Source organism: Musa acuminata, chromosome BXJ2-5 (genome assembly GCF_036884655.1).
Source record: "Musa acuminata AAA Group cultivar baxijiao chromosome BXJ2-5, Cavendish_Baxijiao_AAA, whole genome shotgun sequence".
Lineage (NCBI taxonomy): Eukaryota > Viridiplantae > Streptophyta > Magnoliopsida > Zingiberales > Musaceae > Musa > Musa acuminata.
In genome coordinates, this window is record NC_088342.1 from 28,838,210 (window position 1) to 28,863,726 (window position 25,517).

The 25,517-nt window shown below is 42.7% G+C and overlaps 1 protein-coding gene across 1 annotated transcript; it reads left to right on the forward strand.

Moving 5' to 3' along the window:
• Positions 1–720: 720 nt before the first annotated feature.
• On the forward strand, positions 721–24,695 carry LOC135612603 (uncharacterized). The gene is made up of 7 exons (XM_065109079.1): positions 721–883; positions 2,951–3,298; positions 11,527–11,754; positions 11,830–12,184; positions 12,269–12,393; positions 12,503–12,638; positions 24,218–24,695. Exons 2-7 carry the CDS (start codon positions 2,955–2,957, stop codon positions 24,455–24,457), a joined length of 1,428 nt encoding a protein of 475 aa, XP_064965151.1. The 5' UTR covers positions 721–883; positions 2,951–2,954; the 3' UTR covers positions 24,458–24,695.
• Positions 24,696–25,517: the final 822 nt, after the last annotated feature.

Sequence of the window (25,517 nt, forward strand, 5' to 3'; positions counted from 1 at the left end):
ACAAATACCTTAAAGGTATTTGAGCTGTAAATGTTAGACTACAAGCTAAGCGAGACGCTATCCACAATAGATGACCAAGTGTCTGATTAGGAAAAACCATTGGATGAAGACATCATCATCACAAGAAAAAAAAAAAAAGTACTCACATAAAATGAGATGTTAAAACAGTTTTCATATGGGATGTAAAGGGCAAAAATCGACTATAACAAGACGATTCATAAAAAAAAAAAATTAAAAAGAAAATTTTCATCTTCAATTCTAGATTCAGAGATCAATCACGGAAATGAGAGTTATAATCAGAAATGATTCAACTTAATTTGATTAAACCAAGATCGATTGAATTCAACATCCAAAACCAACCAACTTCAATTCAACTTAAGTTAGACTAATATATATATATATATATATATATATATATATATATTAATATTATAGTCTAACTTATAATTTAATGAGTTTAGATTTTGTTGTGCTGATATTCAATCTTCATGATACAAATAAATATAAATTTATATCTATTTTAAAAATAACCAAGCAAGACCTTTAATTAATTAATTTTTCAAAATTAAGAGAGGTTAATTAAAAGACATAAATGGCAAATTTTCATTTTAATTGTATATGTACCTGTAACCGGTTGGATTGCGGGTCGGGTTTCAAAGGTCAACCCGTATCCGGTTTTTCTTTCGAAGGACGTCGACCAAGTCACCTCTTCCTCGATCCCCCGAGGATCCTTTACCCTGATAAATCTGGGGAGATGTCTCGGGGTCTGGTGCCCTGTTAACACCGAGAGAGAGAGAGAGAGAGAGAGAGAGAGAGAGAGAGTCCGTGTGTGTGTTGTGTCTGTGACCATCCGACCGAGGCAACCGTGAATCGGGTTTGGGAGGTAATGAAGCAACCCTCGTGTATTGTTTGCGCAGATCTGGATCGGGACAGATTTGTATAGATTTGTTTGTTCATGTGCGGTTTCATTTGCTGGTTCTTGATCTCGTTTGCTTATGGCTGCTTGCCTTTGATTTATAATTTCTGCCTATTTTCTGTTTGATTCGTGTTAGAATGTTCTCGATTTCTTGGGTCATGGATGTACTTCCTTTTTTTAACCAAAAGTTCTTCCTTTTTTGTTATGGATTATTTTTATGCTGTGATTCCCTTTTTATCTGTTTGAATTGATCTGTGTCACATCCTAAATTTTCACGATTTTGCTATATCGGATCGGTTCATACGAATATTGGTACTCGATCTCGTGGATCCATGTGGAATTCCGTCAGAAATCATCATTATTGAATGCATTGTCCTGTCTTGAGGAATGATCTTTCGTGTCTTTCAAGGTAAGCCCATCATCTTCCAAGTTCTGGGAGTCTTGGAGATACCCTATCGTGGTGTCAGACCATTTTTGGAAGTTTCCCTTTCAGCGTCAGATTTCTCAGGGACATATTGATTTAAAGCTGTTGTCTTCTTTTTCTCATCAATTAATACGTCTAATTTGACGCATCTAATTTACAACTTAAGTGACAGGTAGCAGATGTGCTCTTCTTCATTAGACCAGAGGGCATTCTACGCTTTTGTTTAATGTTTCTAAAAAATCCATCTGTTCTTATGGCTCAGGATAACAAATGTGTTATTCTGCCCTTTTGACTCTTGAATATCTGCTGTGTTTTGATGACAGTGAATGCAATTTTATATATTGCCATTTACTGTTGCATTGTGGGTGGATTCGTTATTACATCTTTGATGCCTGTTTTGGCTGGGTTTTGATCTTTCTGGATTATTCTTTGTTTAAGAAGAGGCTTTCTGTTTGGTTACATATTTTCACTTATCTGCCAATTAGATTGCTGCATTGGTTAGACTGAGTATGGCTTTTTTGCTCCTGGTGTATTACTTGTTTGATTAGTTTTGTAACTAGCCAAATGTGAGCTGGCATTTGAATAATTTTCTTTGGGTACATCTGTTTTCTTTGGGTTATTTTCCTGTTCTTATGCATTACTGTATTTTTGTTCCTTTCCATTTGGCTCCATCATGATTTGTTGAATAGTTATTTCTACATGGGTTTGGGATTTTGGGAATGGCATTCAAAGTTGTTGGTTGGGCTGGAGAAAAATAGTTTTAAAATAAAAATATAAATGAGTTTGAAAAATATGATTAGGAAATCCTTGAAATCTAAATAATTAAAATGGGAAGTGTATAAAATAAGTATCTCATCTTTTTGTTGATTGTGGACCACCTTCCTCTTGTTTTCGAGACCTATGCAGAGTACAATTACTCCTGTTGCTTGCCTGGGTACCCACATCTCATGTTTATTCATGATGCAACCCTTGCTGATGTGCTTCTGTATGGACAGAAATGATTGCGGATGCAGGCAGTTGCGTGCTCAAAGACGCTTCAATTTTCAATATGATTTAAGGGCCACATTTACTGATTCAATCCTAGATTAACGCTATGTTAATTAGCATTAACAATTGGTTGGAACATGGGAACTGAAATCGCTGAAAGTCCTTTTGCTTATAGCTTAACAAAATGGTGCTGCAAGGGAGTTTGGTACATTTGAATAATTTTCCTAAATGTTCTTGTCATAAATCTCATTTGTTCTGAAAGAGAATGGACAAATAATTGCAGCTGGAAATAGATTCAATGAGAAACATTTAGCAGGACCATTAGTAATTTGATTTTGTTGTTTTTCTGAGATGAATCTGGTAAACCCATATTTCTACTCACCTTCATTAATTGTCTGCAAATGTGAATTTTGTCTTGGTTTATTTGGTCACAATTTTTTTCTTTTCCAAGGATATATCTTGAGTATGTCCCTCTCCATCTTCCATGCAGCTGCATTTTTATCTTTATCCATCAACTCTTGATATTGTAGTTGATCAAGGAATAGAATTGCTTTTGCTATTTTATATTGGTCACTTTTGTTCATTCTTTCATGAAATGATCGTTTGCTATTATCATGCTGCAGGACAATGGCGGGAGGATTTAGAATGCTTCATCTTGTTAGACCGTTTCTGGCTTTCTTGCCTGAAGTTCAGAGTGCTGATCGAAAAATTCCATTCAGGGAAAAGGTCATCTACACTGTTATTTCTCTCTTTATCTTTCTGGTTTGCAGTCAGCTTCCACTTTATGGCATCCATTCAACTACTGGAGCCGATCCATTTTACTGGATGCGTGTTATTCTTGCATCTAATCGTGGAACTGTTATGGAGCTTGGAATTACACCAATTGTGACTTCTGGACTGGTGATGCAACTCTTGGTTGGTTCCAAGATTATTGAAGTTGACAACAGTGTACGAGAGGATCGTGCTCTTTTGTAAGTGTTGCTCATGAAAATATTTGCTGCTATTACAGGAACCTTTCATCTCTGAGATATGCATAGATCAGTGGCAAAACATTCAGAATGGTATTTTGCTACTTCTAGATACACACTTGAGATACTTGAGGGTCTGCCATTGCCATATCCCATATAAATGTAGAACAAACATAGTTAGCTAACATATGCTTTGTTGTGTATTACTATATTATAAGAGGGTGCAATTGAAGCTGGTTACTGTATTCAAATCACAAAAGTCATAAAGTCACAATTAGCTTTAGCAAACATGTGAGACATCTAACCATCACTAAGAGTTGTTTTGCTCAAGTGATTCCCATCTTCCAGATCTCTCTATTTACCTAATACAAAAGGAAAACATTATGTTCCTAGTTTTATGCGTATAAGTGAATCACTAACCGATATGGAGCCTGTCCTTTTGTCAATCCAATATGGTTGAGTTTTGATGAATGTAAGTGTAGTTGTTAGGTACATGTTAGTCTATACTGTAGCCTATGGTTGATATGCTGCAGCTATTTAGGGATATGCCTCTGTTTTATCTCTTTAGTTATACATATATTGAAGAACTATTGTCAGCAAGTTTGTGACATGCTTGTTCAGTTGTTCTTTCTTTCTGGTATAAATAAAAAGGCCAAAATCATATTATCTTAACCCAATTGCTTTTCCTCTTGTGGTATTTATATAACATTGACCTGTGAATAAGAAACAAAATCCTATAACAGTAGAAAAGAAATATAGTTTTAGGCTTTTCAATTGGTGATCTCTTCGAGAAAATCCATATACCAACAAATGAGAATGTTGAAGCTGGTGAAAGTTTTTAATGTTCATGAAATGTTAGATGTTATGTATTAATCTGGCATCTTCGGGGCACTCTTCGACCATTTTCTTGTACTTGAAAAATACATGTGATTATAATCAGTACATTTCACCAAAAAATGTTGGTTGTAGTTGTTTTTTCCTTTCTACCGTGATGTCACGAACGGTCGTCGCGCACCCGCAACAACTTTGTTCAACGAACCGTTCGTCGCTCTCATCTACATGTACAGCTACTTGGCAGCATGTTTTGTCTTGGTTTTGAGTCATTTTGCTTGTAAAAATGTAAGTTCGAACAAGTTGCAGCGCTACAAAGTGACCGCTCACCGAACTGAGTAAAACAACCCCAAAACCGCCCAAAACAGCTCCGTTTTCATGTGCCACGGGCTGTTTTCTGCAGTCCGCTTCCGCTCACAAAACGTCAGTTATCTCAGCCCCTTAGAACCACTCGGGTGGCACAAGGCTGGATGGGGCTTCGGTATAGTGTCGGACATTAAACAATCTTTCGCAAGTTCGTACGTTACCTTGACGGGAACTTGTTGTCGCGCCCGACACCCGGTGAGCAGCTATTTGTGGACTTGCAGTTGTTCGTTCAATCTTCTAAAGTCCTTGTTTTCCCTCTCTCCCTCTTTTCTCTTGTGCACACAAAGTGCTCGTTGAATTGCTTGTAAAGCTTCCCCTTTTCTTGAGACGTCAGGACTTGTCTGTCGCTCGTTCTTCGAACTAATCAACTTTCTCTTTTTACAGGTCCTTCGGGATATGCGAGAGGTTGTAAATGGGCTGATCTTTGCGGGCGCAAATCACAAGGACGAAGCGTAATTTAGGCAACGTAAGCTAAGTTTGCGTCTTTGCCGCAAGGGTGCCTCGCGACTTAGGCAACGCAAGCTAAGTTCGCGTCTTTGCCGCAAGGGTGCCTCACGCCTTAGGCAATTCCAGCTAAGGCTGTGACATTATGGTATCAGAGCGGGCAAGCACTTCGAGCGAGCAGCGAAGGAACTTCGCAACTTCGCTATGGCAAAACATCGTGGCGAATCAAGCAAGACGGGGCAAGTTGGACCCTTGCCCCAAGAAGCCGCAGGTGGGCTGCATGTGCACACTCGCTCTCATGCTGTTGGAATCGCTCAAGAGGAGAACGACAACGAACATGATGAGTGAGAAGTTGGCTACTCTCCACGAGCGGAGGAGGCGCAATCTGGAGCGCCAACCGGGAAAAAGAGTCACAAGGAGAGACTCCCAACGGCGGAAACCCATTTGGATGTTCTTGAAGCGAGCTTGAAGGAACTCTACCATGGCCAACAAAGGCTTGTTGGGGTAGAGAGCTCGCAAGAAGAAGCGGAGTCTAGGATCGACAAGGTTGAGGCCCTAGTCGACCGATTGTCATATGACACCAAAGACTCCGTACAACACTTACAAGAAGTTGTGGCGGAACTCACTTCGAGGGTGACCATACTCACAAGAGCGCTAAATGCAGGAGGAAGCAACACCCGCATTGCGCCGCCATAAAACTTGAGGGCACCCAAGCCTCATAGTTATGGAGGGGCCAGTGATGCCAAAGAGCTCGAGAATTTTCTATTCGACATGGAACAATACTTTCGAGCTACGAGACCTGATTCTGAAGAAACCAAAGTTTCCATAGTAACCATGTATCTGAACGGAGATGCAAAACTTTGGTGGAGAACCCGTTGGGAGGAGATCCAACAAGGTCGGTGTCGAGTTGACACATGGGAGGACTTGAAGTGGGAGTTGAGAACTTAGTTCCTATCGGAGAACACCGAGTTCGTCGCAAGAAGGAAGCTGAGACAACTCCGCCAAAATACTTCCATCCGTGACTACGTGAAGCAATTTTCTGCGCTAATGCTGGACATCTAAGACATGCCCGAGAAGGATAAGCTGTTAATCTTCCTTGATGGTTTGAAGCCATGGGCGCAACAATAACTACATCGAAGGAATGCCACCGATTTGATCAGGGCAATTGCTGCCGCAGAAAGGCTCACCGACTTTGTTTCCTTCAAAGACCCAGGAAAAAGGAAACAATCTTCAGGCAATCGCCCTCCAAAATATTCTCGAGGGAAGGAGCTTGGGGGCGAACAAAGGAAGAATTCCCACAAAGGGCCAAGCCCGAAAGGCAAGGCCCCGAAACCTGAAGGATGTTTCTTGTGCGGAGGGCCACACATGGTGAGGGAGTGCCCATAAAAACAAGCACTCAATGCTTTAACAGCTTCCATCCACTATCCCCCCCCCCGATCGGACAAGGGCAAAGCTGTCGCTCTTAGTTCGAGCAATTCTGAATCCAACAGCGACGACGAGGAGTCGCAAAGGCCCCGGATGGGAGCAATGCGTTGTTGAACGCCATGCGGGGTCAAGTGGGGGAGAACACGAAGACAAAGCTACAAAAAGCAGGAAATGGTGAACTGATGTACGTAGACATCAAGCTAAATGGCCAAACGACCCGTGCAATGGTGGACACGGGTGCTACCCACAACTTCATTGCCGATCGAGAAGCAAAGCGACTTGGGTTGATCTTGGAGAAGAGCCCAAGTCGAATGAAGGCAGTGAATTCGGAGGCCAGGCGAATCTCCGGGTTGGTGAAGGGAGTTCCCAATCAAGATCGGAATATGGAGCGGGAACACCAACACGATGGCGGTGCCACTGGACGACTTCTAAGTGATTCTTGGAATGGAGTTCATGCATGCGGCGAAGTTGGTGCCAATGCCGTTCCTAAACTCCCTGTGTATGATGGGAGGTGATGACCCTTGCGTGGTTCCCGTCTCTCTGAGAGGAACCAAGGGACCCCAACATATATTGGCATTGCAAATGAAGAAAGGGGTGCGAAAAGGTGAATTAACATTCGTGGCTGCTATGAAGCTAGAGCCACTCGACGAGAAGGCCATTCAAGAACCTGCTGTGGTGGCGAACGTCCTGAAAGAGTTCAATGACGTTATGCCACCCGAGTTCCGAAGACTCTTCCACCATGCAAAGGCGTGGATCACAACATTGAGCTGGAGCCAGTAGTGAAGCCTCCAGCGAGACCATCCTAACGTATGCCCCTGCCAGAGTTGGCAGAACTCAGGAAGCAGTTAGGTGAACTGCTAAGCGGTGGTCTCATCCGTAGCTCTAAAGCACCATTCGGAGCTCCAGTTCTCTTCCAGAAGAAACAAGATGGGAGCTTTCGACTATGCGTTGATTACCGAGCCCTTAACAAAGTGATAGTGAAGAACAAATATCTCATCCCGCTCATTGCGGACTTGTTCAATCAGTTGGGCAAAGCCAAGTATTTCTCAAAACTCGACCTTAGGTCGGGTTAGTGGCAGGTGCGCATTGCTGAAGGCGACGAAGCGAAGACTACCTGTATGACCAGGTATGGAGCGTTTGAATTCTTGGTGATGCCTTTCGGCTTAACCAACGCTCCAGCCACGTTCTGCACTCTCATGAACCAGCTATTCAAGGAGTATTTAGATAAGTTCGTGGTCGTCTACTTGGACGATATCGTTGTCTACAGTCAAACGCTCGAGGAGCACGTCAAACACCTTCGGACAATTTTCAAGGTTCTCAGGGAGAACACTTTGTTTGTGAAAAGGGAGAAATGCTACTTTGCTCAGACTGATATCTTATTCTTGGGGCATCGAATCGGTGATGGCTCCATTCGGATGGATAAGTCGAAGGTGCAAGCGGTTGCGGAATGGCGAACTCCAAAGAAGGTGCCAGAGTTGAGATCCTTCCTTGGTTTCGTCAACTACTATCGACGCTTCATAGCGGGATACTCAAAGCGTGCAACTCCACTTACAGAGTTACTGAAGAAGGAGCAGCCTTGGAAGTGGTCGGACAAATGTGAAAGAGCATTCCAAGATCTGAAGGCTGCTGTTATGGAAGAACCAGTGCTCAAATTGCCAAACTATAGGGAGCTTTTTGAAGTCCATACAGATGCTTCGGACTTCACTATTGGAGGAGTACTCATGCAGGAGGGTCATCCGGTGGCCTACGAGAGCCGCAAACTCAACGAGACCGAGCGGCGGTATCCAGTGCATGAGAAGGAGATGACAGCGGTGATCCACTGTCTACGAGTTTGGCAACACTATCTCCTCGGGTCGCGATTTGTGCTGAGGACAAACAACATCGCTCTGAGCTATTTCCAAACTCAGAAGAAGCTCTCCCCAAAGCAGGCGCGATAGCAGGACTTCCTGGCTGAATTTGGTATGGCAATGGAGTACAAGCCTGGAAAGGCAAATGTCATGGCCGATGCATTAAGTCGAAAAGTGGAGCGCGTGAATGCCGTACAATTGGAGGGCAGAGGCCAAGCAAGTCAGTTGCACTCCAACTTCCTTTCTAGGATCAGGGATGGACTGTATAGTGACCCCCAGGCAGTTATCCTGATGTAGCTCATCAAAGAAGGCAAGGCACGACGATTTTGGGTCCAGGAGGGACTCGTGTACACGAAAGGGAATAGGGTTTATGTTTCTCGAGTGGACAATTTGAGGCGTGAACTCTTAAGAGAGCGTCACGATTTCCTTTGGGCTGGACACTCAGGTATTCACCGAACGTTGGCTCTCGTGGAGAGGGCCTTCTACCGGCTGAAGATGGGGACTGATGTGGAAGAATATGTTAGAACGTGCCTCACTTGCCAATAAGACAAGGCGGAGTAGCGGAAGTCGGTGGGACTTTTGGAGCCGTTGCCTGTACCAGAAAGGTCGTGGGAGAGCATTTCCTTGGACTTCATATCAAGCTTGCTACTAGTAGGTAGACTCGGATCGATACTCGTGGTAGTCGATCGATTTTCAAAGTATGCAACTTTCATTGCTGCTCCCCTACACTGTTTAGTAGAGGAGGCGACCAAGCTGATGATGAAGGATGTGGTGACGTATTGGGGAGTCCCGCACAATATCATCAGTGATCGAGATGCTCGGTTCCTGGGACGATTCTGGACCGAGCTATTCAAATTGTTGGGATCCAAGTTATACTTCTCCACAAGCCTCCATCCCCAAACGAATGGCCAAACCGAGAGGATAAACTCACTCCTGGAGCAATATCTTCGGCACTACGTGAGTGCCAACCAACGAGATTGGGTGAAGTTGTTGGACATTGCCCAATTCTCCTACAACTTGCAGTAGAGCTCTACGTCCAACAAGAGCCCCTTCGAGATCATTACAGGACAACAATCGTTAACTCCTCACACCATGGCAATCGGGTATACTGAGAGTAGTCCGTCAACCTACCACTTCACAAAGGAGTGGCACCGAAATGCAGATATTGCACGGGCTTACTTGGAGAAGGCGGCAAAAAGGATGAAGAAGTGGGCAGACTTGGGAAGGCGACTGCAAGAGTTCAAGGTCGACGATTTGGTGTTGGTAAAGCTCCAACCAGCATCACTCCAATTCTTTAGGAACAAAGTCCATAAAGGATTGGTGCGCAAGTATGAAGGGCCCTTCCTAATTATCAGCAGGGTAGGCAACGTCTCCTACAAGTTGCAGCTGCCGGCGTGGTTCAAAAATTCACAACGTTCTTCACGCCAGCAACCTAAAAGCCTACCACTTGGATCCGCAAGATGCTTCCCGAAGTGTTCCAACTCGGCTACCTCCTACTAGAGTCTCCTACGAGAAGCGAGTTGAAACCATTTTAGCGGATCGCAAGATAAAGCTACCCAATGGAGCTGAGCAGACCGAGTACTTGGTGAAGTGGCGAAAGCTTCCCCGAACTGAAGCCAGTTGGGAGTCTGAAGATGCCCTACGACATGAAGAAACAATTATCAACAACTAACAACAAGCGTCGACGAGGGCGTCGATAATTTAAATGGGGGAGAATGTCACGAACGGTCGTCGCGCACCCATAACAACTCCGTTCAACGAACCATTCGTCGCTCTCATCTACATGTATAGTTGCTTGGCAGCATGTTTTGTCTTGGTTTTGAGTCATTTTGCTTGTAAAAATGTAAGTTCGAACAAGTTGCAGTGTTACAAAGCGACCGCTCACCGAACCAAGCAAAACAGCCCCAAAACAGCTCCGTTTTCGTTTGCCACGGGCTGTTTTCTACAGTCCGCTTCCGCTCACAAAACGTCAGCCATCTCAGCCCCTTGGAACCACCCGGGTGGCACAAGGCTGGATGGGGCTTCGGTATAGTGTCGGGCGTTGAACAATCTTTCGCAAGTTCGCACGTTACCTTGACGGGAACTTGTTATCGCACCCGGCACCCAGTGAGCAGCTGTTTGTGGACTTGCAGCTGTTCGTTCAACTTTCTAAAGTCCTTATTTTCCCCCTCTCCCTCTTTTCTCTTGTGCACGCAAGGTGCTCGCTGAATTGCTTGTAAAGCTTCCCCTTTTCGCGGGACGTCGGGACTTGTCCGTCGCTCGTTCTTTGAACTAATCAACTTTTTCTTTTTACAGGTCCTTTGGGACCTGCGAGAGGTTGCAAGTGGGCTAATATTTGCGGACGCAAATGGCAAGGGCGAAGCGCGACTTAGGCAACGCAAGCTAAGTTCGCGTCTTTGCCGTAAGAGTGCCTCACGCCTTAGGCAATTCCAGCTAAGGTCGTGACAGTAAGTGAAGTTTAATCAGCACGAGTCATGTCTTGTCAATCTCTAGGAAACTAGCATTTGGGTTGTAGTCATTGTATGGAGTCTTAACACTTAATTGAACAGGTGATCCTCCAGACTATTTTTGGGTCCTCAACCTGGTTTAATCTCCATTAATATCAGATGACTGAGTTCATTATGAGTTCACACTACCTCTTACACAATAATGGAATCTGAATACCATTAGATACAACAACAACAACAACAATGACAATCTGTAATTTCCCAACTATTTTGTTGGCTACATGAAGTTGGAGTACCATTAAACATTAGGAGGAATTACTTGTGGCGTAGTTAAATTGCAGGATCATTTTCTAGAGGTAAGCTTGTTTGGGCAACATTGTTAGTAAGAAAATATTGCCTTATATGCGTAGTTTTGATTTATGATAGCACCTTCTGTCTTGATTTGTTTCTTTGCTGCTAGTTGTTTTGTATTGATTTAAAACATGACATGTATGATGGAACAAATCTTAGGCATTTGTAATGTTTTAAGGCATCTTAAGTTGTATACCAATTACTGAGTTTTGATTGATGATAGCATCATCTGTTGTAATATATTTCTTTGCTGCTACTTGTTTGATGGTGATTAAGAGCATCATATGTGTGAGGGAACTATTCTTAGGCTCCAATAATATCCATGGTGTCCCATGTTGTAAACAAATCACCTGTGTATTATAACCTTTGTTTTTTCCTTGTTTCCTTTCTGTATGTCATGTCTATTTTGCTTTTCTAGGCAATTGATGACCTTAAACAAATTCTATATATCAATGCTTGGTTTAAGGCCAAGGGTATGTTCTATAATTACAACAAAGATTGTCTTTTTTTTTGTTTTCAGAAATGGTGCACAAAAGTTACTTGGTATTCTAATTGCTATTGGTGAGGCAGTTGCATATGTTCTATCTGGGATGTATGGTAGTGTCAGCCAACTTGGAACTGGAAATGCCATTCTCATTATACTTCAGCTTTTCTTTGCGGGTATCATTGTCATCTGTTTGGATGAACTCCTGCAGAAAGGATATGGTCTGGGATCTGGTATTTCTTTGTTCATTGCTACCAATATCTGGTACGTTTGTGAACATTTTTCTTTTCTCTTGTCCATTTATGGGTGGTAAGAATCCTAATTGTACTCACTTTGCAGTGAAAATATCATTTGGAAGGCATTTAGCCCAACAACCATCAACAGTGGTCGTGGTGCTGAATTTGAAGGTGCTGTTATTGCCTTATTCCATCTACTGATTACTCGGACTGATAAGGTCCGTGCTCTTCGTGAGGCTTTCTACCGTCAGAATCTTCCAAATGTGACCAACTTGCTTGCTACAGTTCTGGTCTTTCTCATAGTTATCTACTTCCAAGGTTTTCGTGTTGTGTTGCCTGTGAGGTCAAAGAATGCTCGTGGGCAGCAAGGTTCCTACCCTATCAAGTTATTCTACACCTCTAATATGCCCATCATTTTACAGTCAGCTCTTGTCTCTAACCTGTATTTTATCTCCCAGGTATACATTTTCAGAGATATAGCTGTAGAACCATATAGACCTTTTCATATTATTCAATCTTAACTGTTTTCCACATTACTGTAGTTGTTATACAGGAGGTACAGTGGAAACTTCCTTGTAAATCTGCTTGGTAAATGGAAAGAGTCCGAGTATTCTGGTCAATCCATCCCTGTAGGTGGTATAGCTTACTATATTACAGCACCATCAAGGTCTCTCTCTCTCTCTCTACATTTCTGCCCTTTTCTTTATATCTGCCTTTTTTGCCTTTTCATTTACTTGTATTGCTTATCATCTTTATTTTGGGACCTTGTTTTGCAGCTTGGCAGATATGGCAGCAAATCCATTCCACGCACTTTTCTATATAGTCTTTATGCTCTCAGCTTGTGCACTTTTCTCCAAAACTTGGATAGAAGTCTCTGGATCATCTGCGAGAGATGTGGCCAAGCAGCTTAAGGTATAACTGTAACAATTTTTCCTTCTAGCTAGTTTTACTTCTTGATATCCTCTACAAGCTAGGTAATGGAGAATTTTGGAAATATATATATGCTTATTACTGATGACAACTTTCTGCCAGAGTCATGATGAATGAATGAAATACATGATACATATTTATTATGATATCAGAAAATGCTAAATTTCCAAGAATTAGATGTTAAAAAACATAATAGATTGCATGATGAGGCGTATACCTTAATAGTTTGGTGGGAATTTGTCATTGTGCGATAGTTTCTTAAGAAACAAAAGATAAGATCTATAAGTGATAAATGCAAACATATTTATTGTTTATATTCTTTTTGTGTTTTCTATTATGAAAATTATTCATTGATCTATTTAAAATATAAAGGGCAAACCATAGTATAATGATACATTTTCGTCTTCATGAAAAATATTCTCTTACTTATTAGGACAATACTATTTTTTTATCCTTTCTAAACCCTTCACTGATAGGCTTGTGCAGTGGGCTCTCTTGGTTCCTGTCTATCTATGATGTAAATATATATTTTTTTCTTTTCTGCCTTTTTTTTCTTTTAAACCTTTCTAGGATATTATAATGGCAGTTCAAGATAGTACCTTGAATGAATGAAGCACATATACTAGTGTATTATAAGTTATACACCTTAATTGTTTGTGGGAAAGTGTCGCTGTGCAATATAGTTTTTGAAGAAACAAATGATGCACCTTTTTGGCTAACATCACCGGTGGCATGTATAAGTGATAAATGAAAGTACCGATAATATTTATCTATTTTTTGTGTTTCCTATCATGAAAAAATTTCATGTAATTTATTTAAAATATAAAGGGTATGCAATAGTATAATGGTACGATTGCTTCTCTTCAACTTGGGCTACAAGGCTTAAGCCATGGCAAGACTGTGTATATTAATCCTTCCTAAACCTACATTGATATGAATCTCATGCATTAGGTCACATTTTTTTCTGCCTGTCCAAAATATAAATTTCCTTTTTGTTTTCATGTTTTTGTCTTTGAAACCTTTCTGATAAATAATTTTGGCATTATCAAGATAGCACGTATCTCGCAGTCTTTAAACATTCTTCATCAATACCTTTGACATGCTCTATAGTGGTGAGCATCAAATTGAGATCTTCACAAGTTTAGCACAAGTTATAGAAAATTAGGATCCAGTTTTGATCTGTTGTCTGTTGTCCTAGACAATTAAAATTGGGATCAAGGCTGGCTGAATAAGGTGAGCTGGATTAGAAGAAAAATAATCATACCTGGATTGAACCAACTGGTTCAATTGAAAAAAATCAACTAGCTTGGAGGCTAGTTTGGTTTTTTTAGAAGAATGGGTGTGTTAGAAAATAGGATGGAATCATTAGACTTACTCTCTGCTGAAGCACAAGAACTATTGCTTAAGCATGAATATGCCTATTTTCAACAAATTCAAAAGACAATAGTACCTTTACTTTGTAAATCAAACTGAATGATATGGTATTTGAGTAATATTAACATTTAAAATAATAATATTGATTAGATAATGAAATTGTGATATGTTTATTGATCTGAACATTTAAAAGTTTAAAATTATGGTAAAAAGACTATCTTACAACTTAAAGCCTAAATCATAGTTTAAACATGTACCAATATAAAATTTGAAACATAGGCTTTAGTTTAATGCAAAACAGTGTGTTAATTTTTTATGCACCTCTTAGAATTCTTTCATCGAGAGAAAAGAGAATAAAAGCCGACTCCAGCTAGTAAGGATTGCTAATTTTTTTATTGGTAAAATCCAACTTTTATTTATGTAACCAAGGTTATGACTACCTTTAGAATGTTAGAGTCCTATTGGTAGCTATTACAAACAGGTATTTTCAAGAATTTCTGATATCATGTTGCTGTCCAGATGTACCTTTGTTATGTAAGTTGATACAAATTGGCATGCTAATGTTTGAAGGATACCCGATTCGTTGATGCTTGAATGTGATTCTTACTGGTTTCTTGCAAAATTTTGAATGTCTTGTCCTCTTAAATTTGATCTCATATTTGGCATTGGTCAAACTTGATTGTAGGAGCCTTTTCTTTTAAATCATTATTGTTAAAATGATATAAATGCTTGGTTTGGCATTTCAGGATGAAGATCATAAGAGTCTCTAAACAAAAGTATTGTGGGATTTGGAATACATAACAAATTAAGTTCTAGATTTGGTAAACTATTTGAGATGTTAAAATGGATTGAAAATGTAGCTCGTAGGATTTTTTTTGTTTATATATTGTGTAAATTGAATTCAAAATCTTGATCATGTAATTGAACTTATACCATTTCAGTTAAATAAAATGTCATATAAATAACTATATATCCATATTGTGGATAGTATAGAGCAAGTCTTAAGATAATGAGTCATAAACACTTGGTTGGAATGATTTTATTTAGTAAACAAGTTATATTGGTCAAATTTATCAGAGATATAGTTTGATTCTCCAATGATAATGGTGTCAACATCTTTTTAGTTTCTTGTTTCTGAATCTCTTGGAAGTAGAAAGCTATCACCTTCACATACATAAAGATGTGCTCCAAAGAATAGTAAAACATGTCCTGAAATTAACATGAAAGGATGCCATTGTCCATGTTTCATGATATCTGAGTTATTATTTGATTAAGTCAAAGGCACTCATAATCTCTATGTGAAGTTATCATATATTGCAGCAACACATGTTCTTATCACTGCCGGAGGGATCAGGGATACACTGCCCCTAATATAGATCGGCATGAATGCATGTCACATAACCATCAGCAACTTTTTGGCAGTCCCCAGTTTAACAACAGTATACTTTCAAGTCTTTTACTGAATTCTCTGCAAGAAAACACAACATTCATGCAGCAATATGAAGCTAAATAATCATCATTAGTACTTAGACCTAGTTCATAGGATGAGGTGACACAAAACTGATGTAGGTCTTTTATAATTTTGATATGTATTGGTAGATTTCACAAGCTCGACAAGAGAGTGAAGAGAACGAGGCCAATAGTGACAACGAAGAGTTTGGAAGCCATCTTCTGGTGAACCTGATGAAAAGGGAGTTGAGGTTAGAAGGTTAACTATATTGTGGACATTTGGTAGTAGACCGACCTATAAGTTTCCAAAGTCTTCCCTTGGCAGTGATGGTGTCAAAAGAGGCCATTTGACAGAGCCTATGGCCCTATGTGATCTCATGAGATTTACTCCCCACTAGTCTTGGGTTATGTCTTATCTGATTAAAATTAGCTAGTATTTGTTGTGCATATTTGAAATATAATCATAGAGATCTGATTCATTAAACCATATTTGGAAAACATACCTTCTTTTAGATTTACTCCTCATGAATTAAATTAGAAATAGATGAAGCAAACTTGTGATCTACGTCAGACAAAAATGGACTAATAGATTTTGTTCATTGAATCGATCCCGGAAGAGATTGATATTGTTCCTAAAAATACTAATAGCAAGGTCTTCAATTTCGAATAATACTGTCCATACCGGGTGGTACATACCGGTCTGCTAGCAGACCGATATATATATAAAGGCGACGTCGCCCCGTGTGGGGAGAAGAAAGGCGACGTCGCAGATATATATATATATTTTTACTTTTTATATATATTTATATATAAAAGTAAAAAAAAATATCAGCGACGTCGCCTCTCTTCTCTCGATGCTGGGCGACGTCGCCTTTATATTATATATATATATATATATATATAATCGAAAAAGATTTTTTTTTTACTTTATATATATATATATATTTATATTTATATACTGAGTTGTCACGAACGGTCGTCGCGCACACGTAACAACTCCGTTCAACGAACCGTTCGTCGCTCACACCTACATGTACAGCTGCTTAACAGTATGTTTTCTCTTGGTTTTGGGTCATTTTGCTTGTAAAAATGTAAGTTCGAATAAGCTGCAGCGTTACAAAGCGACCGCTCACCGAACCGAGCAAAACAGCCCCAAAACAGCTCCGTTTTCACGTGCCGCGGGCTGATTTCTGGAATCTGCCTCCGCTCACCAAAACGTTAGCCATCTCAGCCCCTTTAAACCCCTCGGGTGGCACAGGGCTGGATGGGGCTTCAGTATAGTACCGGGCGTTGAACACTCATTCGTAAGTTCGCACGTTGCCTTAACGGGAACTTGTTGTCGCACCCGGGACTCGGTGAGCAGCTGTTTGTGGGCTTGCAGCTGTTCGTTCAACCTTCTAAAGCCCTTGTTTTCCCCCTCTCCCTCTTTTCTCTTGTGCACGCAAGGTGCTCGCTGAATTGCTTGTAAAGCTTCCCCTTTTCGCGAGACTTCGGGACTTGTCCGTTGCTCGTTCTTTCGAACTAATCAACTTTCTCTTTTACAGGTCCTTCGGGACCTGCGAGAGGTTACAAGTGGGCTGATCTTTGCTGAGCAATATCGTAAGGGCGAAGCGCGACTTAGGCAACGCAAGCTAAGTTCGCGTCTTGGCCGCAAGGGTGCCTCACGCCTTAGGCAATTCCAGCTAAGGCCGTGACATTATGGTATCAGAGCGGGCAAGCACTTCGAGCGAGCAGCGAAGGAACTTCGCAACTTCGCCATGGCAAAGCATCGTGGCGAATCTAGCAAGACGGGGCAAGCCGGACACTTGCCCCAAGCAGCCGCAGGTGGGCTGCATGTGCACACTCGCTCTCATGCTGTTGGAGCCGCTCAAGAGGAGCGCGGCAGCGAACATGATGAGCGAGAAGTTGGCTACTCTCCGCGAGCGGAGGAAGCGCAATCTGGAGCGCTAACTGGGAAAAAGAGTCACAAGGAGAGACTCACAACGGCGGAAACCCGCCTGAATGTTCTTGAAACGAGCGTGGAGGAATTCTACCATGGCCAACAAAGGCTTGTCGGGGTAGAGAGCTTGCAAGAGGAAGCGGAGTCTAGGATCGACAAGGTCGAGGCCCTAGTTGACCGATTGTCTGATGACACCAAAGACTCCGTGCAACACCTACAGGAAGTTGTGGCGGAACTCACTTCAAGGTTGACTATGCTCACTAGAGCACTAAATGCGAGAGGAAGCAACACCCGCGTTGCACCGCCACAAAATTTGAGGGCACCCAAGCCTCATGGATATGGAGGGGCTAGAGATGCCAAGGAGCTCGAGAACTTTTTGTTCGACATGGAATAATACTTTCGAGCTACGAGGCCCGATTCTGAAGATACCAAAGTTTCTATAGCAACAATGTATCTGAACGGAGATGCGAAACTTTGGTGGCGAACCCGTTGGGAGGAGATCCAACAAGGTCGGTGTCGAGTCGACACATGGGAGGACTTGAAGCGGGAGTTGAGAACTCAGTTCCTGCCGAAGAACACAGAGTTCGTCGCAAGAAGGAAGTTGAGACAACTTCGCCAGAGTACCACCATCCGAGACTATGTGAAGCAATTTTCTGCACTAATGCTGGACATACAGGACATGTCCGAGAAGGACAAGTTGTTCAGCTTCCTCGATGGTTTGAAGCCATGGGCTCAACATGAGCTAAATCGAAGGAATGTTACCAATGTGGTCGGGGTAATTGCTGCTGCAGAAAGGCTCACCGACTTTGTTTCCTTCGAAGACCCAGGGAGAAGGAAACAATCTTTAGGCAATCGCCCTCTAAAACATTCTCAAGGGAAGGAGCTCGGGGGCGAACAAAAGAAGAAGAGTTCCCACAAAGGGCCAAACCCGAAAGGCAAGGCCTCAAAACTTGGAGGATGTTTCTTGTGCGGAGGATCGCACATGGTGAGAGAGTGCCCACAAAAACATGCACTCAATGCTTTGACGGCTTCCATCCACCCCCCCCCCCCCCCCCCCCCCCCCGATCGGACAAGGACAAAGCTGTTGCTCTTAGTTCGAGCAGTTCCGAATCCAGCAGTGACGACGAGGAGTCGCAAGGACCCCGAATGGGAGCAATGCGTTTGTTGAACGCTATGCGGGGTCAAGTGGGGGAGAACATGAAAACAAAGCTACAAAAAGCAGGAAGTAGTGAGCTGATGTATGTGGACATCAAGCTAAATGGCCAAACGACCCGTGCAATGGTGGACACGGGCGCTACCCACAACTTCATAGCCGATCGAGAAGCACGACTTGGGTTGATCTTGGAGAAGAGCCCAAGCCGAATGAAGGCGGTGAACTCGGAGGCCAAGCGAATCTCCGGGTTGGCGAAGGGAGTTCCCATCAAAATCGGGACATGGAGCGGGGATACCAACATGATGGCAGTGCCACTGGATGACTTCCAAGTGATTCTTGGAATGGAGTTTATGCATGCGGCGAAGTTGGTGCCAATGCTGTTCTTGAACTCCCTATGTATGATGGGAGGTGACGACCCCTGCGTGGTTCCCGTCTCTCGGAGAGGAACCAAGGAGCCTCAACATATATCGGCATTACAATTGAAGAAAGGGGTGCGAAAAGGTGAATTAACATTCGTGGCTGCTATGAAGCTAGAGCCACTCAACGAGAAGGCCATTCAAGAACCTGCTGTGGTGGCGAACGTCCTGAAAGAGTTCAATGACGTTATGCCACCCGAGTTGCCGAAGACTCTTCCACCACGTAGAGGCGTGGATCACAGCATCGAGCTGGAGCCAGGAGTGAAGCTTCCAGCGAGACCACCCTATCGCATGTCCCCGCCAGAGTTGGTGGAACTCAGAAAACAGTTAGGTGAACTACTAAGCGGTGGTCACATCCGCAGCTCTAAAGCACCTTTCGAAGCTCCAGTTCTCTTCCAGAAGAAACAAGACGGAAGCCTCCGATTATGCGTCGACAACCGAGCCCTTAACAAAGTGACAGTGAAGAACAAGTATCCCATCCCGCTCATCGCGGACTTGTTCGACCAATTGGGCAAAGCTAAGTATTTCTCGAAGCTCGACCTTCGGTCAGGGTATTGGCAGGTGCACATTGTTGAAGGCGACGAAGCGAAGACTACCTGTGTGACCAAGTATGGAGCGTTTGAATTCTTGGTGATGCCTTTCGGCTTAACCAACGCTTCGGCCACGTTCTGCACTCTCATGAACCAGTTATTCAAGGAGTATTTGGATAAGTTCGTGGTCGTCTACTTGGACGATATCGTCGTCTATAGTCAAACGCTCGAGGAGCACGTCAAACACCTTCGGACAATTTTCAAGGTTCTCAGGGAGAACACTTTGTTCGTGAAAAGGGAGAAATGCTACTTTGCTCAAACTGATATCTTATTCTTGGGGCATCGAATCGGTGATGGCTCCATTCGGATGGATAAGTCGAAGGTGCAAGCGGTTGCGGAATGGCGAACTCCAAAGAAGGTGCCAGAGTTGAGATCCTTCCTTGGTTTCGTCAACTACTATCGATGCTTCATAGCGGGATACTCGAAGCGTGCAACTCCACTGACGGAGTTACTGAAGAAGGAGCAGCCTTGGAAGTGGTCGGACAAATGTGAAAGAGCATTCCAAGATCTGAAGGTTGCTGTTATGGAAGAACCAGTGCTCAAATTGCCAGACTATGGGGAGCCTTTTGAAGTCCATACAGATGCTTCGGACTTCGCTATTGGAGGAGTACTCATGCAGGAGGGTCATTCGGTGGCCTACGAGAGTCGCAAACTCAACGAGACCGAGCGGCGGTATCCAGTGTATGAGAAGGAGATGACAGCGGTGATCCACTATCTACGAGTTTGGCGACACTATCTCCTCGGGTCGCGATTTGTGCTGAGGACAGATAACATCGCTCTGAGCTATTTCCAAACTCAGAAGAAGCTCTCCCCAAAGCAGGCGCGATGGCAGGACTTCCTGGCTGAATTTGATATGGCAATGGAGTATAGGCCTGGAAAGGCAAATGTCGTGGCCGATGCATTGAGTCGGAAAGTGGAGCGTGTTAATGCCGCATAATTGGACGGCGGAGGCCAAGCAAGTCAATTGCACTCCAACTTCCTTTCCAGGATCAGGGATGGACTGTATAGTGACCCCCAAACAGTTATCCTGATGCAGCTCATCAAAGAAGGCAAGGCACGATAATTTTGGGTCCAGGAGGGACTCGTTTACACAAAAGGGAATAGGGTTTATATTCCCCGAGTGGACAATTTGAGGCGTGAACTATTAAAAGAGTGTCACGATTCCCTTTGGGCTGGACACCCAGGCATTCACAGAATGTTGGCTCTCGTGGAGAGGGCCTTCTACTGGTCAAAGATGGGGACTGATGTGGAGGAATATGTTCGAACATGCCTTACTTGCCAACAAGACAAGGTGGAGCAGCGGAAGCCGGTGGGACTTTTGGAGTCGTTGCTCGTACCAGAAAGGCCGTGGGAGAGCATTTCCTTGGACTTCTTATCAAGCTTGCCGCTTGTGGGGAGACTCGGATCGATACTCGTGGTGGTCGATCGGTTTTCAAAGTATGCAACTTTCATTGCTGCTCCCCTACACTGTTCAGCAGAAGAGGTAGCCAAGCTGATGATGAAGGATGTGGTGAAGTATTGAGGAGTCCTGCACAATATCATCAGTGATCGAGACGCTCGGTTCCTGGGACGATTCTGGACCGAGCTATTCAAATTGTTGGGGTCAAAGTTATACTTCTCCACAAGCCTCCACCCTCAAACGGATGACCAGACTGAAAGGATAAACTCGCTCTTGGAGCAATATCTTCGGCACTACGTGAGTGCCAACTAACGAGATTAGGTGAAGTTGTTGGACATTGCCCAATTCTCCTACAACTTGCAGCGGAGCTCTACGTCCAACAAGAGCCCATTCGAGATTATTACAAGACAACTACCATCAACTCCTCACACCATGGCGATTGGGTATACTGGGAGTAGTCCGTCAGCTTACCACTTCGCAAAGGAGTGGCACCGATATGCAGATATTGCGCGGGCTTACTTGGAGAAGGCGGCAAGAAGAATGAAGAAGTGGGCAGACTTGGGAAGGCGACCGCAAGAGGTCAAATTTGGCGATTTGGTGTTGGTAAAGCTCCAACCAGCATCACTCCAATTCTTTAGGAACAAAGTCCACAAAGGATTGGTGCGCAAGTATAAAGGGCCCTTTCCAATTATCAGCAGGGTAGGCAACGTCTCTTACAAGTGCAGCTGCCGGCATGGTTCAAAATTCACAACGTTTTTCACGCCAGCAACCTAAAAGCCTACCACTCGGATCCGCAAGATGCTTCCCGAAGTGTTCCAACTCGGCTACCTCCCATCACAGCCTCCTACGAGAAGCGAGTTGAAACCATTCTGGCGGACCGCAAGATAAAGCTACCCACTGGAGCTGAGCAGACAGAGTACTTGGTGAAGTGACGAAAACTTCCCCGAACTGAAGCCAGTTGGGAGCCTGAAGACGCCCTGCGACATGAAGAAGAAATCATCAACAACTACCAACAAGCATCGACGAGGGCGTCGATAGTTTAAGTGGGGGAGAATGTCACGAACGGTCGTCGCGCACACGCAACAACTCCGTTCAACGAACCGTTCGTCGCTCACACCTACATGTACAGCTGCTTAACAACATGTTTTCTCTTGGTTTTGGGTCATTTTGCTTGTAAAAATGTAAGTTCGAACAAGCTGCAGCGTTACAAAGTGACCGCTCACCGAACCGAGCAAAACAGCCCCAAAACAGTTCCGTTTTCGCGTGCCACGGGCTGATTTCTGGAATCTGCCTCCGCTCACCAAAACGTCAACCATCTCAGCCCCTTTGAAACCCCCGGGTGGCACAGGGCTAGATGGGGCTTCGGTATAGTACCGGGCGTTGAACACTCATTCGCAAGTTCGCACGTTGCCTTGACGGGAACTTGTTGTCGCGCCCGGGACTCGGTGAGCAGCTGTTTGTGGGCTTGCAGCTGTTCGTTCAACTTTTTAAAGCCCTTGTTTTCCCCCTCTCCCTCTTTTCTCTTGTGCACGCAAGGTGCTCGCTGAATTGCTTGTAAAGCTTCCCCTTTTCGCGAGACTTCGGGACTTGTCCGTTGCTCATTCTTTCGAACTAATCAACTTTCTCTTTTACAGGTCCTTCGGGACCTGCGAGAGGTTACAAGTGGGCTGATCTTTGCGGAGTAATATCGCAAGGGCGAAGCGCGACTTAGGCAACGCAAGCTAAGTTCGCGTCTTGGCCGCAAGGGTGCCTCACGCCTTAGGCAATTCCAGCTAAGGCCGTGACAAAGTTGTATATCAAAATATATTGTTCGGTATATAGTACCATATCATACCGAGCGAGTCTCGAAACTCTGGTACGGTACGATATTTCAATCCTTGACTAATAGTATGTCATTGCACATGAAATTGGAATAGTGTCAAAACACAAAATATATCTTAAGAACTCTTGGTTGCCTGTAGGATAATAATATTGAGACCAAGGTCTGCCATACCGAAGCATACCGCCCATATCGGGTGGTACGTACCGATCCGACAAGTTACCGGTACACGGACCGCCTGCTACAGTGCTACAGTATTATACTGTAGCGCTGCTACAGTATGAAAAAAAATATAAAATTGTTCGGTACACCAGGGTGTAACGCTCGGTACGCCCTGATGTACTGCCTGGTACACCGTTACCGTACCGTATCGAGCCCGGATCGAAACATCGGTACGGTACAATATGACGAACCTTGATTGAGACGCAATATGATTATATTTCATGGTTTATAGCATATTGTGGCTCAAAGAACAAGCTGCAGCCTGTTCTATTTCTTTCTTTGCACTACTGGATATTTGACAATAATAATTTGTCTATAATCTATTTCCATTTAATGGCACAAAACAGAACTCTGTGTTTTAACTAGCTCCTTGAGGTTCATGTTTAAACACAAGGAACAATTCATATGCAATGCTTATATATCATATGCAATGCTGGAAATTGTTCATAGCTCAAGAACCTCTTGAGGTGGTCACCTGCTTATCATGGTGTTCTCTTTGTCAGTTTTATGCTTATTCTGTGTTGGAGCCCATAGGCTCAACCGATCACCGTCTCATTGGCCTTTGATACCTCGGAGCTTGCTAACTGTTCCCGATTAAACTTTCTCTCTTCCCGAAATGTGTATTGCTTTTAGTTCTATTACTAGTTTATTTTAATAATATAAACATGATTAATGATTTTTATATTTCTTATAACTTATCATTTACATGACTTAATGTTCATAAAAATGGCTTCAAATGTTCATGATTTGAGCATGACACACGTTTATCTATTTGTACTTATGAAACTATAATTAGTGGCACATTTTTCCATCTTTTTAATTGAACCACATTTAAACCCACATACATGTGTCTTCACCACCCACATCCCACAGTAGCTTTTGAAAACATTGATTGTGCTCTTTCTCACAGCCAAAAGATATTTCAGGTAACTTGCATAATTAAGGCACAATTTTTGTACTGTGAAAGGCAAATTTTAATTACCAAAATCTATAGGACATAGATCATTATCTTCATTGGTGGAATAGAGCTCTAATACCCAAGTAGGCTTATGATTTGGATGCTACAGTCATGTTATGGCTAAGGACTGCATAAATGACAACATATTAAAATTAGAGGGTGCTGCCTAGACTTGTATATTCTAATTTGCTAGTCTGTATATTTGAGTTCTAATATTGGTTCCTGAATGTGGTGTTTCACAGGATCAACAAATGGTTATGCCAGGTCATCGGGAGTCAAATTTACAGAAGGAATTGAACAGGTACATTCCTACTGCAGCAGCTTTTGGTGGCATGTGCATTGGTGCATTGACAGTTGTAGCAGATTTTATGGGTGCAATTGGTTCTGGAACTGGAATCCTTCTTGCGGTGACAATCATATATCAATACTTCGAGACATTTGAGAAGGAGAGGGCCAGCGAGCTTGGGTTCTTTGGCCTTTGATATGAAAACTTTAGTAAGACGTTTAATGTTTAATGTTGCTTAGAATTTCTGTCATAGTTTTGATTAAAACGAAAACAAATGTAAGTCGATCTTAGTCAAGAGTTTAGTGCTCCTTAAAAGCTAGATGTTTGCAAATTTTCCTTTGGTGAAGGAAAACATACGGTTTGTTCTAGTTTGTTAGACTAACAACAGTTTGGTCAACTCCAAGAAAATAGAATGATGCCCCCACCATTTTTCATGTTCTGATGTTAAATCTTGTTTAACTTGTGTCAATTTATCCTTGTAATTGTCATGTCTTGATCAATAGCAGAGATTTTTTTGTCACCTTATCAACTACTTGGTCTGTACGCATTATGTTTATTGTTCCCTACTTGTATTTCCCTCGAGTAATCCAAGAAGCCTGTGATGGATTGCCGCAGGTGTGAAAGGTGATAAGCTTTCTCCAGTGGATGAACCATTGGAATGGCTTTCCTGAATCCTCCATCTTTAATTCTTGAGAAACCAATTTTTGAATGGATTTACGAGAATAAGAAGATCTAGGAAACTTTGAATGGAAACGCCAAAACCCAAAAGAGTATATCAATCTCGGTCGAGAATGAAAGAATGAAACATTTAGCATAATTAGTCTTCTTGATAGCGGTGAGATCTCTTAATTCTGAGGCCACGTCCTTGGGAAGGAGTCATTTTTTTCGTAGGTGCATCTTCTTGCAGTTATAATCATTCTGAAAAATAAACCACGGTTATGATAATCATTGTCTTGGTTGTTCCAGATACAAAGAACGCGCTATCTAATTGACCTAATCCTTGCACTGGAACTGATAGTAATTAATTAATTTGCTTTAGCTATTCCATGACGATAGCAGCATGCAGCTGCGAGTCGTCGCCAAACCCACCTAACTAACAATCACTTAGCACGGAGTCCAGCCATCAACCATGTAAACTTGTCCCATAATTTTCTTTGCGCGAAAAGTAAATATACTATACGATGTCTTAATATGCCTTAGTAGCAGATGTCACACCAAATGCAGCTTTTGTTGACGTGCCAAATTCCGGAGAAGCT